The 15,209-nt window shown below is 38.1% G+C and overlaps 1 protein-coding gene across 5 annotated transcripts in view; it reads right to left on the reverse strand.

Moving 5' to 3' along the window:
* GOLGA4 (golgin A4) overlaps nucleotides 1–15,209 on the reverse strand; it is a 103,828-nt gene that overhangs the window by 50,334 nt on the left and 38,285 nt on the right. For 4 of the 5 annotated variants that reach the window (XM_075921788.1, XM_075921787.1, XM_075921786.1 and 1 more), the window contains 5 exons: nucleotides 8,898–8,996; nucleotides 8,203–8,341; nucleotides 6,100–6,287; nucleotides 3,755–3,838; nucleotides 2,861–3,008 (listed from right to left, as the gene is read on the reverse strand). In XM_075921788.1, coding sequence (XP_075777903.1) covers nucleotides 2,861–3,008; nucleotides 3,755–3,838; nucleotides 6,100–6,287; nucleotides 8,203–8,341; nucleotides 8,898–8,996 — 658 coding nt within the window. Of the gene's footprint in view, nucleotides 1–2,860; nucleotides 3,009–3,754; nucleotides 3,839–6,099; nucleotides 6,288–8,202; nucleotides 8,342–8,897; nucleotides 8,997–11,181; nucleotides 11,257–15,209 lie in introns of all 5 variants that reach the window. The other variant, XM_075921789.1, reaches the window with a different exon arrangement.

The following is a 15,209-nucleotide window of genomic DNA, read 5'->3' on the forward strand; positions in this document are numbered from 1 at the left end:
ATTTAGATAAAGGACTGAAATTTGATATTGCCTGAGAAGCACAGAATTTACTTTGTAGAGCCTATTCAAGCACCCATTGTGTGATGTAAGAAAAAGAGAGCCCTTACCCCAGTCCTGTTCATACAAGGCTTGGGAAAGGCACCATGATTCACTTATTGGCATGTGTGGATGCACAAAAATAAGATGCTTTGTGAGATTTCAATATAATGCACCCTGTCTATAAAAAGTTGAACTGTAATGATCATCAAATAGGGAGATTTACATACTTGTGATTTTAGATAATATTTATTTACAAAATAAGCTTATATCATGTTGCTACATAACCATACATAATAGTGACTAGTCACCCGTTTAAGTAATTTGTATCAAATGAAATAATGGCCCATTTCGCCAGGGTCACCTAATTAAAATGATGATTTCACGATAAAGGAAGATTTATAAAGGAAAGAAAGTGAATAAATATATGATTCTAGGCAAGTTAAAAATATAGCATGACACCTTATAACATGCTCTATTTAAACAAATAAAAACATTACTTCGAATAAAACAGTATCTATACCTGTGTAACAAAAGTAAACTTGCGCATATCTTAGCCATAACTTACTTAAAAGAAAGCAAAAATTTCTTTACGTATTCACTTTCACATTTCTTTTTGATTAAGTAACAATATTTCGTGAACATAAGCAAGGCTAGGAACATGGACATTCACCAAAATTGGTAACATGGTGAAAAAGAGTAGGTTATAAACCTTCATGGGCTCAGCTAAACAAAATGTACAGGCCAGGAATAAATCAATGTTACAGTAATATTATAGTCATATCACAAGGCTAGGGCCTAAAAGCCATGTTAATTGCTCTATCACAATTAGTAATAAAATAGTTTTACAATTGACAGTTACAATAATGTAATGTTGCTGATCAAATCATATTTTAAATAGTGTGTGATAGTTTCATCTTAAACTGAAGCTATACCTTGACATGACTGATTTTAGTCTTCATCCTAAATTTTCTAGACTTCACAAAGCAAAGCAAGCATAGCAAGGAAAACTGAATAAAGGGAAAAAACACAGAAACACTTCTCAGAGCTATTATTAACAGAGTTTTTCTGTACTCAAATTTGATTATTTGTTTTCCATCAATTAATACTAGGATCCAGTATGAAACAACAAATGGTCTAAATGCCAAAAACATTCTTATTTTAATAGTATGTTCAGCAGCATGTAGAACACTTTGCTTTAAAACCCACAGAAAGGTCACTATAGTGGATGCCTATGCTTAGATGCTGACAGGACTGATGCATCAAAATGGGTTTGCAGGTATTGTGTTGGTCTGCTTTTTTTTTTGTGGAAGAGGGGTGCTTGAGTGGGGTTTTTTGGGGGGAGGTGGTTAAAAATAGATTGGGGTAGAAAACTCACTTCCCCCAAAAGAGGCGCTCAGCATAAGTCAACCAGTGTGCACCACAACAATAATTTATTTTGCAAAGTACCAAGGGAATCATATCTATACTGTCTTGAAGCTTTAATTAAGCCAAAAGACAAAGTTATTTACAGAGTTTCAGTTGCTTCAATGTTCTATTTCAGATAGCTACTGTAAAGTACTTCATATCTTTAGGTGTACTAATTAAAGCACATTTTTCCTACTAAGAGAAGCTAAAATACTAACTAACCTGTACACGCTTACTTTTAAGGAAGCACTGTTCAAAGCAAATTACAAATTAAATATTATAGTCTCTGAAAAACATTATCAGAGGTTAATTATCAGAGGTCAACCCTGAAGCTAATATTGGCTAAATTTTGAAATCAGTTTTTTATAAACTAAAAATTTAAAAAATCAAAACACAAAAAACCCTAACAGGAAAAGTGAGTTTTCTAAGCCAGATGTTTGGTGTTTTCCAAAGGATTGCTAATAGACTATCTATGGAACTATACTTATTTTTTGTTTATCTTTTCTGGTTTTAGATGTTCAGTTTCTTTGCACCCTTCAGAACACACATGATTTACTTATTTACAAAATAAGCTTATCTCATGTTGCTACGTAGCCAGACATAATAGTGAATAGTCATCAGTTTAAGTACGGTAATTTGTATCAAATGAAATAATGGTCCATTTCATCAAGGTTTCATCAACTAAACCTTCTGTAAACTATGCTGTACACAATCTCATTTTGTTCCCAAAGGCATATATTTTAGCTCATTAAATTAGTCCTGCATTAGTACACATATTTAGTATGTTACCCATTTTCTTGTAAAACAAACTGATATATATATTTATAAAACAAAACAGTTTAAAGCCTGGGGGAAAAATTACACTTTGTGTTTATGTTCAGCTAGAAATCAATTAGTGGATGTTTCTGATACTAATACTTTGAGGGACAGCCATAGATTTTCCTCTAACATGTAAAAGCATAACTTGTTTCATCCTCTCATTCCACTCCCATACGTACAGTCTCTCCTTTGGTTGAGGTTACACTTTTGATAAAAATACACTAATAATCTTCCCCTTCAATTTTCTCTACAGAAAGTTATACAAATCCACTAAAATACAGCAATCTTTTCTCACGCAAAAAGGGATAGGTGTAGGTGTCTTCCAGCAATATTTCATCATTGGATTAGAGAATGTGGATGTTAAAGAAAACAACATAAAAATGTTTTCAACCTTTAGTTACCCAGGAAGGCAGAGACCAAACTGAACTCATTTCCCCTACATAGCAGTGATGTTAGTAGGAAGGGACAGAGGAACACTAGCAGGACAGGGAATTGTTTTAACAGCAAGATGAGATAACAGATGAGAGAATGCAGACAGACCATGCTGAAGCTTTTTCTCATTCAAACATAAAAGCCAATAACTTCCAGAATTTCTTACCAGTTTTTTCAGATTTTTCTTTCTGTTCTCGTAACTCCTCGCCTTGGGTAGTTATCTGTTTGATACGAGCACGCAGCTGAGCAATTTCTTCTTCCTTCATTTCCATTGTTTCATGCATTTGTCGTTTTGTCTCTGCTATTACCATGCCCTAGGCAAGAAAAGCTGAAGGTGAGGCTAATACATAAATGTCATGTGCACACCACGACACAATCCATATGAATCATCACAAATTTCACCATTCTTAGACCTTGTGTTATAGCTGAACATGTGTGTGTATGCGCATGTGTGTATTTTTATATACAAAAATAAAAACCCAAAGCAATCCACTACATACTTTTTCTTCTAGGGAAAGGATGAGAAAACAAACATGTGACAGAAAATAAGTCACAATGCTTACTATACTACTGAAAGGCACTCAGATAGTGAGTGAGATATAAGAACCTACATAAAATAGATGCCAATAAAACTCTTCCTATGTTAAACACATGATGGGTATTTTGATCACTTTTTATCACATATGTACATTGCCAAATTACATTTTATATTAATTTTCTCATAACTAACACTTAGTCAGAAATCCTCCTAGACTACTCATCACTAGTCTTTTAAAACATGTCCCAATCAACACTAAATATTCCTTCAACATCAAATCTGGACTACTAGTCCACCATACAAACACATTTAGAAAATACAGCCTTCTAACGCCATTTCAACTTTTAACCAGCAAACAACTATATGAATCTGGAATGTAAAATAAAACCAAATGACTACTGAGAGCAGATGTAACAGAATTAGAAATAGAAGTCAGACACTTTGAGCTTGTACAGATTTTATCCCAAAATGATCATGTGCTAGCTATACTGACAGTTTAAAGAAAAACACTGCCTTATTTACCTTATCTTGTTCTAGCTGCTCAATTAAGTCTTTTGCATCGCGCAACTGAGTAATCAATTTCGTTTTCTCAGCCATGTGAAGGTCCTGAAAAAACACAAAAGAGGGAAAGGATCTTAAGCACACTCATCAATAGGAAAATGTTTCCTATTCTGACAGCCTTCAAGTCTGGACATAACAAGCAAAATTCCCTAAATGTGAGACAGATAAGGAACTAGATCTTGTGTTGTATTTCTCAACAGCCCATCACACAAATCACATGACAGCGAAAGGTATTTGACAATCTTTGTTGTAGTTTGCACATCTCTGAAGGATGATCTAAATCTGTGGTTATCCAACATGCTAGCCACTAGCTACATGTGGCTATTTGGCTGGTTGTGTGTGGCTAGTTCGCTATAGCAGTAGCCACTATAGTGGCTACAGCTTCAGAACTGGCAGGATACCGCAGGTCTAAATTATAGCAGTCTCCCCAGGGTATCCTGTGGGTGGCAGTGTTGCCCAAAATATCTGCTGAGTCACATGATGCAAACCTACTCCACCACCCCATCCCAAGGCTCACAAAGTGGGTCTGAAGATGACAACATTACAGCTGCTTTCCCTGTGCACAAAAGCCCATTTATATTGCTCTGTCCCTTCTACTTGGTATAAGCCAGGGGGAAGATAAGAAACTGAAACAAGATTCAAATGTTAATTTCCCTGAAACAAAATAGGCAAACTATCAAAAATACATTCTGTACTTATTAAGAAATCTTAACATTTCCCCATATTGTATTTTGTTTATTTGAATGAAGGAAATTTATATCTCTCCATTTCTTTCTTCATACAATTTTCCTTTATGTGAGAAGTTACTTTCATTATACTAAGCCCCAAAATATTTCTTAATACATCGCTATGTTCTTGCTGTTAATGAATAACTACCAAACTTATTTTATATGTTCTTTCAGACATGTACAAGTAGGTTTTTATTTTTTTCATTTTTGTGCAGTATTCTATTTCAGCTACCATAAAGCTGCCCAGCTTTTCCAGTGACCCTTATAAAGACAGTTCAAACTAATTAACATAGGGAAATGTTAAGAAAAAAATATTACACGGGATTAAACTTTTGACTTACAAGGAAAATTTCCAAGAATGGGCAATGTAACAATTATGACAAAACTCTAAAATGAAACTTTGAAAAAAAATTATTTAAGGTAGAGTTAATAGTGTAAACACCAACTGAAAAACTCAAAAACTTTGTAGTTTTAAGATATCTAACCTCTGATGGTTAGAAAATTTGAAGCAAAGGCTCTGCAAGCAGCCTAATCTCTTAATCAATATTCTGTCACAAACCCAATTGTAGGGAATAGTGGTCTAAGTATTAGATACTGTATTTATTTTTTACATCTGACTGTAAGGGAAAACACAATACATGTAGCACACAATACAGTACATTCTGGTGATTGTGATATGCTGGTGTGAGTAGAGAGGATGGGATAAATTTAGAAACAGGGTACTTGTGACAGGGGTTGCATATGAGCTTCCCTTTCACCAGGTGTGCATGTGAAAATGCTGGCAACTACAAGCAGGAACTCAAGAGAGAAGTTCTGAATCCCAATAGATGCCTTTGGCAAAGAGTAGAACTGATGACAGTCAGTAAGAACTGCTCGTTGCTTAACTGCTGGTGCAGAGAGCCTGAACAGCCAATGACAAATCCTTCAAATTCTAGGATCCCTTTTCCACCCCTGCATCTGCAATGACCTCCTGACTTTGTCTCCTACTACTCACCACACACAAAGGCTTCTGACATAGCTATAAAGGAAACTCCATGTCCCCCAAGAATTCTCTTGCTGAGATAATCACCCTCTATGGCGTCCTGCCTCCTCATGCACATCTAAAGATGGAAGCAGATGGTGACTGAAGGCATGGTTGGTTGAGCAACACTCACAAAGGTGGGAGATGAATACTCTATGGAGTGGTGGCAGCAGTGCAGGGGTTGATGCCAGAAGCAGCACAGGTAGGGAACAAAAGGAGGCTAGGCTGCAGGCATGGGAGCCGTTAAGGAAAATCGGTCTGCAGCTAGTATTTAAAGGAATCCTGTAAGACTATTTATTTTGTAAAGTGTTTGACATCAGATTAAAAATGCTATAGAAATATCATTGGCATATACTACAATGATAGTGTTGTAAGCACTATTGTACAGTTACATCTTTGTTTCCTATGGCAGCTGGGCACAACTGATACGTGGTATTTTCTATTGCTCAATTTAATGACCCATGCCATCAGAACAGCTGTGTGAACTAATTAAATGATACCAGAACTCTTGCACTACATTTGCTGATATCTATCAAAAGTTAGGGATTCTGCCATACCTTCATTTTCTCTAATTCCTGCAGTCTCTCTTCTAGTTGTTCCTGCAGTGCTTCTTTCTCATTTGCTAGCTGTGCAGAGCGTTCCTTATGTGATCGAATCATCTCTTTACATCGCTGAAGCAAGTTCTCTTGACGTTTCACTCTCTTAATCAGTCTTTCTAGTGTTTTTGCAGAATCTCCATCATCCTCTACAGATAACACAGCACTATTACTACAAACACTATTTTTTCAAAATATTAATCTTTTATCATACCCTCATGTCTGATATGTAATGATATCATATCATCATTACATTAAAATGACAGACTACTTAGTGAGACATTTTGGATACAAACAGGGAAAGCAACTGAAGCAGCATTTAAAAGTGGCATCAGTGATTTATAACTATAAATATAAATTAAACTGTTCACACCTCTTGGAGTGTCAGAGGAGAGTATATTTAAAAAAAATCAGCAACATTATAATTAAATTAGAGTTACTTTTAGCCATCTACAAAACATGAATGCTTTCAAGATCCAACTATAAATGTGCATATGTACACAAAATAAGAGTCTTCTCCTCAAAGCTCTTTTCCAGTTTTCCACTTGACTATGAGTACTAATTCTGGATCAAATAAATGTGAAGATGCTTTCATTGGCTGCAGTAACCACACAGTGAGCCATCATTGCACCTCATTCATAATAAAATCACATTTATTTTTAAAGCAGCCCTCCACAAAAGTTCCTGAGACCACAAATATAAAAATATTTTAAAAACACTACAAAATAAATAACTTTTAACAAGATGTTTTAAAAACAACTAATTAATTTCAGAGGTATAATTCATCAAAAATCGTGGGAAAAGGAACTACATACAATGCTCTTAAAACTACAAGATTTTGAAGGGTGCAAACCTTACACAACTCAAAAAATATTTGTGCCACATCTATCTAGATCTTCCTTGCAAATGGAGTGGCTGAATGACACCAAAATTCTTAAACTGGCCTGTTGACTCAAGTAGAATATACTCAACAAACAGAGACATAAATGAGAAGCAAACCACTTCACATGGAGGACTTATCTCTAGCGCCAAGCAACCAGACTCCTGCTTTTCCAGAAAGGAGTATGATGCAGTTTAAAAGTATCTAGTTTGGAGTATAGTTTAAGGGAATTTAACAAAAAAAAAAAAAAAAAAAACCCACCACAGTAAAGTCTTTTGGTCACAAAAGTTACAAGATTGGGGCAATTATTTTAAAAAACAGTTGAGAAGAATAGTGAAGCCAAATCAGCAGATCATTCATGAAGCTAGTAGCAAGGTAAATTAGTCTCATTTTTCATCTTCCTGAGGATGAAGAGAAATGACATGGGGCAGTAATTGGCAAGCACTGTAGAATGCCAGGAAGGGTTCCTTGTGAGATTCCAAAAAGAAGACTTTAACACACTAAGGAGGAGCAGCACTCTCCCCTTGCTAACGACGGCCTGTCAATAATGTTTTAAGAAGCAAAGATGTATCAGAAATTTAAGGAACCTTTACAATCATTGACACACTCCTAGAAAACACATCAAATACAATCCAGGGGAAGTAGTCTTGCTGAAGCTAAAAAGCTAAGAAAGAAAAGGCTAAGGTCAAACTTATCCAAGAAAAATACCATAAAAAATGAAAATAAATGGATGAACTGCTAGAATGTGAAGCAGTTTGGATTAACCTGACTACACATAACTTCAGTTTCTCAAAGTTTCTATGACTGACAAAAAATGAGGAGTAACGTTAGTTCGAACCAAGGGGTTTGGTTTGAACTAACATGTCCCGGCGCATACTTTCACTTTTGAAACAGCTGTTGAGCGGAGTAACGCGCCGGTGAGATCATGCTAATGAAGCGTGGGATATTTAAATCTCCACTTCATTAGCAATTTCAGTCATCTACATTTGCATTCCTAGTTCGAATTAGGGAGCAAGTGTAGATGTACCCTTAATCATCTTAATTGCCATATTTTGAGGCTGACCATCACTCTGTAAAATATTTTTTAAATCACATTAGCCTAGGTTGCACCTGCTGATACTCTGTCATAACTGCACATTCTTTTGACCCCAATATCTCCAAAATGTATCTGAAAAAAAACCTACCAGTACTTCCGGGCTCCAAAAAATTTTCTGCACTGATTTCTTTTGCTGGACTTTGAACTTGTGATTCAGTTTCTGTATTTGTCTCAGGCAGTTCAGTGCTTAGTTGCCCATTCTGTAACCGTTGTTTCAGCAAAGATACCTAAATAAAATATCCATTTTGTTGAAAATGATGAAATTTAGTGGCATTTTAATGAAATTGATATCCCAATACCATAGAAAGGCAATTTCCCTTTTATAAGATTTCATAGCAATCATTGTTTTTCTTTCAATGATAATAACATTATCATTTTTGTAGATGCTGAAGCAAAAAATGGAACATTCTTCCAGTATCACCTTTCAATGAGTGTTGAGAAAACTTACCAGCATGAATATCTGCTCAGACCAGACACATAATGATGAATATGATTTTTTCAATGAATGATTTTACAAAGCTGCTCTTTATCACCTGTAATATACTTAAGTATTATTTCTTCAACACCACATGGGCATAAGAAGCTTTGTAGACCACAAACATAGCAAACATCAATTGGTATAAAGACACGGACATGTGGAGCTAAATGGTACCATTACAAAAATGAAATCATGCCATGTCTTTAGAAAACCTTATATATTACAATATTCAGGAAGAGAGCAATAATTTTTCTTTTGTTCCCTCAGCTGATTCGAGAGCCTCTTTCTTAGATCAGTGATGTTACCTGAGTCTGCAGGACACTAATAAGCTGATCCTTTTCTTCTAAGGATGCATCAAATTCTTCCTGGAGATGTTTCTTAGCTTGTTGATCCATTTGGAGCTCCTAAGGAATACAAAGAAAAGTTTTCAGTGAAAAATAAAAAGTTAGTTCAAAGGTTAAATTAAACTGTTGTAATAAAATAATCTCAATCCAGTGTTTAAAGATATACTAATTAGGGAAGTTGAATACTGAATAGTAAATTAACCTCGTGAATTTTTATCAGTTAATTACTATATAGTCCCCGGGCATGCTCCAGTCCTACGCCCGAGGAGCCTCCTGACATGCTGTGCTACTGCCTCTGTATCAGAGGCTGGTTCACGAGGGGAACCAGTTTAAAAACCAGCTCCCCTCGTGGACTGGCTGCCTGTTGCCCCACTCTGCTGTCCGGGGTGGGGTGGGGGGTTTGAGCTCCAGGACCAGACATGAACCAGAACGGAGCCAGGCTGCCTGCCTGCCTGGCTCCTAATACACTTTAAATGCAGAGCTGCAGCAGGGGTAAATCCTGGAGCCGGCAAAAGCCGGGACTGAGTTAGACTGCTGGCCAGCCTGCTTTTGCTCATCAGTTAATCAAGTACACTATTACATTCCCAGTACTAATAATATTTTGTTGATTTAAATTTGACTGCAATTTTGGGTATCCAGAATCTGAAACAAAGTTAACATAGTTATGACATTACAACATGTATGTAAAACATTCAGCATATTTGACTGCAATTACAGTACGACTCTTTAAGATTAGCAAAAAGAGACAAGATCTGATGTAAATGCAGGGGTTTCCCCCTCTCTTCTAAAGTTAAGTGAGCTATTGCTTGTGATGGGATCACTTCAGATCCACTCCTGAAAGCTCCCACAGAGTCAGTTCCTTTGGAGATGAGAACACATGGACCCTCACAAGATAAAGACTCATGAGACTTAATTTATCCACAGAGTAAATCAAGTTTCCCTCAAAGCTCAAACTGCTCAATCTCCACTCTAAGGCTATGTCTAGACTGTAAGCCTCTTTCGAAAGAGAGCGTCTAGACTGCACGTTGAACTTTCGAAAAAGCGGCTTGCTTTTTCAAAAGAAAGCATCCAGTGAGTCTGGATGCTCTCTTTTGAAGAAGCCCTATTTACATTGAAGAACGCCTTCTTTCGAAAGAGGAACTTTCGAAAGAAGGCGTTCTTCCTCGTGAAATGAGGTTTACCGCCATGGAAAGAAAAGCCGCGTTCTTTCGATTTAATTTCGAAAGAACGCGGCTTGAGTCTGGACGCAGGGGAAGTTTTTTCGGAAAAAGGCTACTTTTCCCGAAAAAACCCCTGAATCTGGACACAGCCTAATATATCCCTAATGAGAAGGCTAGCCAAGTACCTACTAATTTTAACTATGACAGTACCTTTGCCAACATTTGGCCACTAAAAACTGTATTGGTACTTCTATTCACTTTCCTGAATCGACATCAGATAATGGACTACTAACATAGACTAAAGGTATTAATCAGTGATCTTGCACCAGAATTATGTACTGTACATCATTACCAGTTCGCTGAGCTACTATGTCTCTCTGTTTCTTTTTCTTATAGTCTGAAAGTAGTAAATATTCCTAAATGCTACAATGAGATCTATAGTACAGAGCAACAAGTACAGCACAACAGTTATCTAAGTGGGGAAGGGTACATATATAAACTCTTGAAATAGTCAAATGCTAAACAATTAGTTCTACTGGAGTTAGACCTAACAGGTTTTCTGCTGACTGTAAGAAATGAATGCATTTAAACAGACATTCACTGTAAATCATTTCCTAGGGTTTTAGTTTTTTAAGCATCATTTTTATCACACATATGCCTCCAATGATATATTTCACAGACATTTTTGAAGAAAGTTTACCAGCTAGAACTAGTGGACCAAGTTTAATTACTACCATTTTACAAGTGCCTATTCTGAGAAAAGCATTTACCTATAAGACCATGGTGCCCAATCACTTCTGAAGCAGTAGCCACTATAGTTGAGTGTGGCTACTGCTATAGCGAACTAGCCACACTTAACCAGCCAAATAGCCACACATAGCTAGTGGCTAGCATGTTGGACACCAGGGCTATAAGAGAACTGAACCTGCAAGCCTCTGTTTGTGCAAGCTTTGCAAAGATAAAAGGAAACAAAGCAAGACAGCAGGGGCAAGACTTGGGATACTGACTGCTCACTCCCCTCTTTATTCCCATTCTATACAGTTAACCTCACATTTAGGTGCTAAGTCTTACTGCTTACCCCTTACCTTCATTGATGAATTCCAGTGGTCATAACTGTACCCTCCCTCCCTCATGTTGTCAGCTTTGAGAACAGCAACTGCCTATAAAGAACAGCATCTTTGTGAGCTTACTATATAAGCTATGCAGAGACAGGAGGACTGTGTTTACGAGAAGAGTTCCAAGACACAGACTGCTCCTTTCTCTTCCCATTAAACCTAGTTCATTTTTTAGTTTTGCGTTGCTTTACAGTTCTTACTATCTATTGATTAACCTGTTTCCTGCATTTGAGAGCTTTTGTGTATTGTGGAGTATTGTGTCCAGTTCTGGGCCCCCCACTACAAAAAGGATGTGGACGCATTGGAGAGGGTCCAGCAGAGGGCAACCAAAATGATTTGGGGGCTGGAGCATATGACCTATGAGGAGAGGCTGAGGGAGTTGGGTCTGTTTAGTCTGCAGAAGCGAAGAGTGAGGATTTGATAGCAGCCTTCAACTTCCTGAAGGGAGGTTCCAAAGAGGATGGAGAAAGACTGTTCTCAGTAGTGACGGATGGCAGAACAAGGAGCAATGGTCTCAAGTTGTGGTGGGAGAGGTCCAGGTTGGATATTAGGAAAAACTATTTCACTAGGAGGGTAGTGAAGCACTGGAATGGGTTACCTAAGGAAGTAGTGGAGTCTCCATCCCTAGAGGTGTGTGACGGGGTTACTGAACCCTGCACTGGCACCCGCGATCTGGCGGGCGCCGGCAGCGCCAGGAAAGCGGCGCACCGACAGCACAGGCGCCGGAGGGTCCGGACCATAAGTGGTGGACCCTAGGATCCAGGGGAGGGCAGCTGGCGCGCTCGGCTGGGACACCCAAAAGGGAGGAGGTGGGGAGGAGACAAGGGGGGGGAGAGCAGGATCTGGCTGTGCTCTCGACCCCCACAGGCGGCAACCCGGTGAGGAGGTAGAGGAGGACACCCGACGCGGCAGGAGATCAAAGGAGGGACTCCAACCACACCGGAATTAGTAACCGTTCTATAGGGTTATCATGAGTCTCAAGCTATATATACGGACTATGGTTTTCAGTGAACACGGACTCAGATTTTAAAGGAAATTATCTTTACAAAAAGCACTATAGGAACAAAAGTATCTTTTAAGGAAAGATATATCTAAATTTCTCAGTTGAGCCCCAACTCCTGAACCATTTCACAGAAAGTTTTGTTACTTCCTTGGGGAAAGGGTCATGTTCAAATGAGGATGTTTCTTTTTAGATAGTTAAAAGATGACTTGCCTTGGAAATTTTACTTAATTTTTAATTAGTAAAGGAGATGACAGAGCAGCTATCTCCTTTTATCTTTTCTAAAAATATTATAGATTTACTAGAGAACATAAAATGTGAGTTCAAGTCAAAACTACTGAGAGCTACAATTAAAATTCTACAAACTCCGCTCACTTGAATTAGACCCCACATTGATGAGTAACAACACTTTGTGATTACAAAAAGAGATAGTTTAAAGAAGGCTGGCACACAAGGAAACCTGTGAGCCCCTTCTTGCTGATGAATATTACATACAATCACTCTATTATAGTGTGATTATGTCTAAGAAATTCTTGTAAACTTTATTAAATAATGTTTTAGATCATTGGTTTGGCAAAAATATAGGAGTTTAAGCCCCTAAAAATCTCCTAAATCAGCATGATTGATGCAATATCATTAGCTACAGTGTTGGAAGCAGTAGCAACAAGTGAGAACATGAGAAAAGCAGTGTGTGGAACTCAGTGACATCAGAGTGGCAGTTAAGAGGAAGGTGTTTGGTTTTGAATGGAGGGATTAGATTTCTGGGGACGTTGTTGTGAAGAGTTAGGAACATGTGTGACTTGAAGACTAATCACTCCAATGTGAAAGCAGAGTTGACATCTCACTCTGGTGCCCAATACCTGTGTGGTAAGTAGCTTCAATTTCTGATTGCATTTCATTAAGTACCTTTAACTTGGTTTGTAAAATGGTCAGTACAACTTGCTTGTTAAAATAGTTTGTAGATATTTGTTAAACTTATTACATGATTCCTTTACATTTCATTAATACATATTTGCCAATGAATTTACTTAATGTGCTACTTAAATATATAGAGTATGTTCATTATTTCAAATGGAGACTGCTTCAGTGTTATCAATTTTTAAAACTGATGTCCACTTATCCTGATTTTAATTATATTGTACTAGAAGATTTACTTGGCACTGCTCGGGTCCTTAACTCAATTACGTTTTGTTTTTTAGAAAATAAAATGAAAATTTATATGCTTCATTTGAATCATTGCTCGGGGATGGGGATGGGGATGAAAGGTTCAATATGCAGACTGCCTCAAGAAGAGGAGACTTCCCTAGCCCTCTCTCAACACAGCAGCTTAGGGACAGGTGAGAAGCACCTCTTCATGACTGCTGCAATGGGCCCAGCCAGGGAAAGGGTGCATGTCCCTCAGCTGGAGCAGGTCCAGCTTCGTCTGCCTCCTGCACTTCCATGCCACAGTGAGAAATGCAGCAAACTGTGCACTTTCCCCACGCTCCCAGCAAAGGGGAACAGACATCAATGTTCCTGTACAAATCGGGGGAAGTGGGAGAGCTACAGCCCACTCTGTACCCTCCTAAAGTGTGTCTAGGGGGTGGATGAACCCCTCCCCCAGCCAGCCCTTTTCACCTGCCTGGTGATTCGGTCTTTTTTCTGTATGGTTTTATGAGAAGTAATCCCATTCCAGCACATCCCAATTTCCTGGTACAACCAAAACACTTACCTTGTTTAAGATATGACAAAAGGAAACTATACGCCGAATGTGGTGGTCCTAATTCTTACTGTTTAGGGGGAGTTCTTGAACAGTCTCTCTCAAATATATCGTAGATGTTACATTAGAACAATATTTTTAAAAACAAGGAATAACTCAAAATCCTGGCACTGATTTAAAGAGTTATATATGGTGGAAATTAAAGCAAGATAATGCTGTGACACTCTATACCCTTACTGCAGCACCCTGTAACCCTCATATTCCTCATTTTTTATATATAAAGCATGTCTTGTAAGGTATGAGGCAAAAGGATATGATCTGCTTAAAGTCATTTCTCTATCAGTATATGTGTATTTTTAGCGCATATGACGTTATGAGATTGTGGCTATGGCTGTCATTAAGTGAGTGAGTATCAGTGGCTATGAATGAGTGAATCAGCTAGATATTAGCTTACCAGAAATAAGAACAAGAAGAGTAACCAACACCTAGGCAGAGTGTCAAATAGTTATCAACAGCAACTGTCCAGCAAGGGAGCTACAATGCAATGACTCACCTGCATGAGGCCACACTAAGGGAATTGCTCAGCCTGGCCTAGGGACTCAGCAATCCCTCCAGACATCCCTGGACTTGCACTTCCCAAACACATACACAGAGGCTATAAAAACCAAACACAGGGGCAACATGCTGGACCTCTCTCCTTCATCCACCATGCTGCAAGCAACATAGACACTCTCAAGACTCTAACAGAGGGGACTGGCCCAGGTTAAGGGACAACCTGTCTGTATACTATGGACTGCAATATCTAGTGGGCTGAAAGACTGTTTGATCTAGTTGTTGCCCAGTCTACTATGGCTGAGAGATTGGACTGTATGTTTATATTTTCTTTTGGTAACTATGCTGACTTTTTCCTACTACTTATGGTCACTTAAATTCTGTTTTTGTAATCAAACTTCTTTTACTCTTTATTTTTATCTGTGAGTTTGAATGACGTATGCGGCAAATCTGCTCAGGTTTACAAAAGGTGGTGTATGTCCACTTTCCACTGATGAAGTAGTGAACTAACAATTAATATATTAGATGGTATATTCCTGAGGTATAGTATTGGGAGCTGGAAGGGAAGGGGATTTGGCTCGTCTGAGAGATTTGGCATAGTCTGAGAGATACAGTGGCTCTGTGAGCATTCATGCAATATGACAAATGTGTAGAGATTCCTCAAGTTCAATATGGGTCTGAATCCCACTTTCCCCTGAGGTATTAGAAAGTATCTGGAATAGACTCCCCTGTCCCTGCCCTCCTGAG

Source organism: Pelodiscus sinensis, chromosome 2 (assembly GCF_049634645.1).
Source record: "Pelodiscus sinensis isolate JC-2024 chromosome 2, ASM4963464v1, whole genome shotgun sequence".
Classification (NCBI taxonomy): Eukaryota; Metazoa; Chordata; order Testudines; family Trionychidae; genus Pelodiscus; species Pelodiscus sinensis.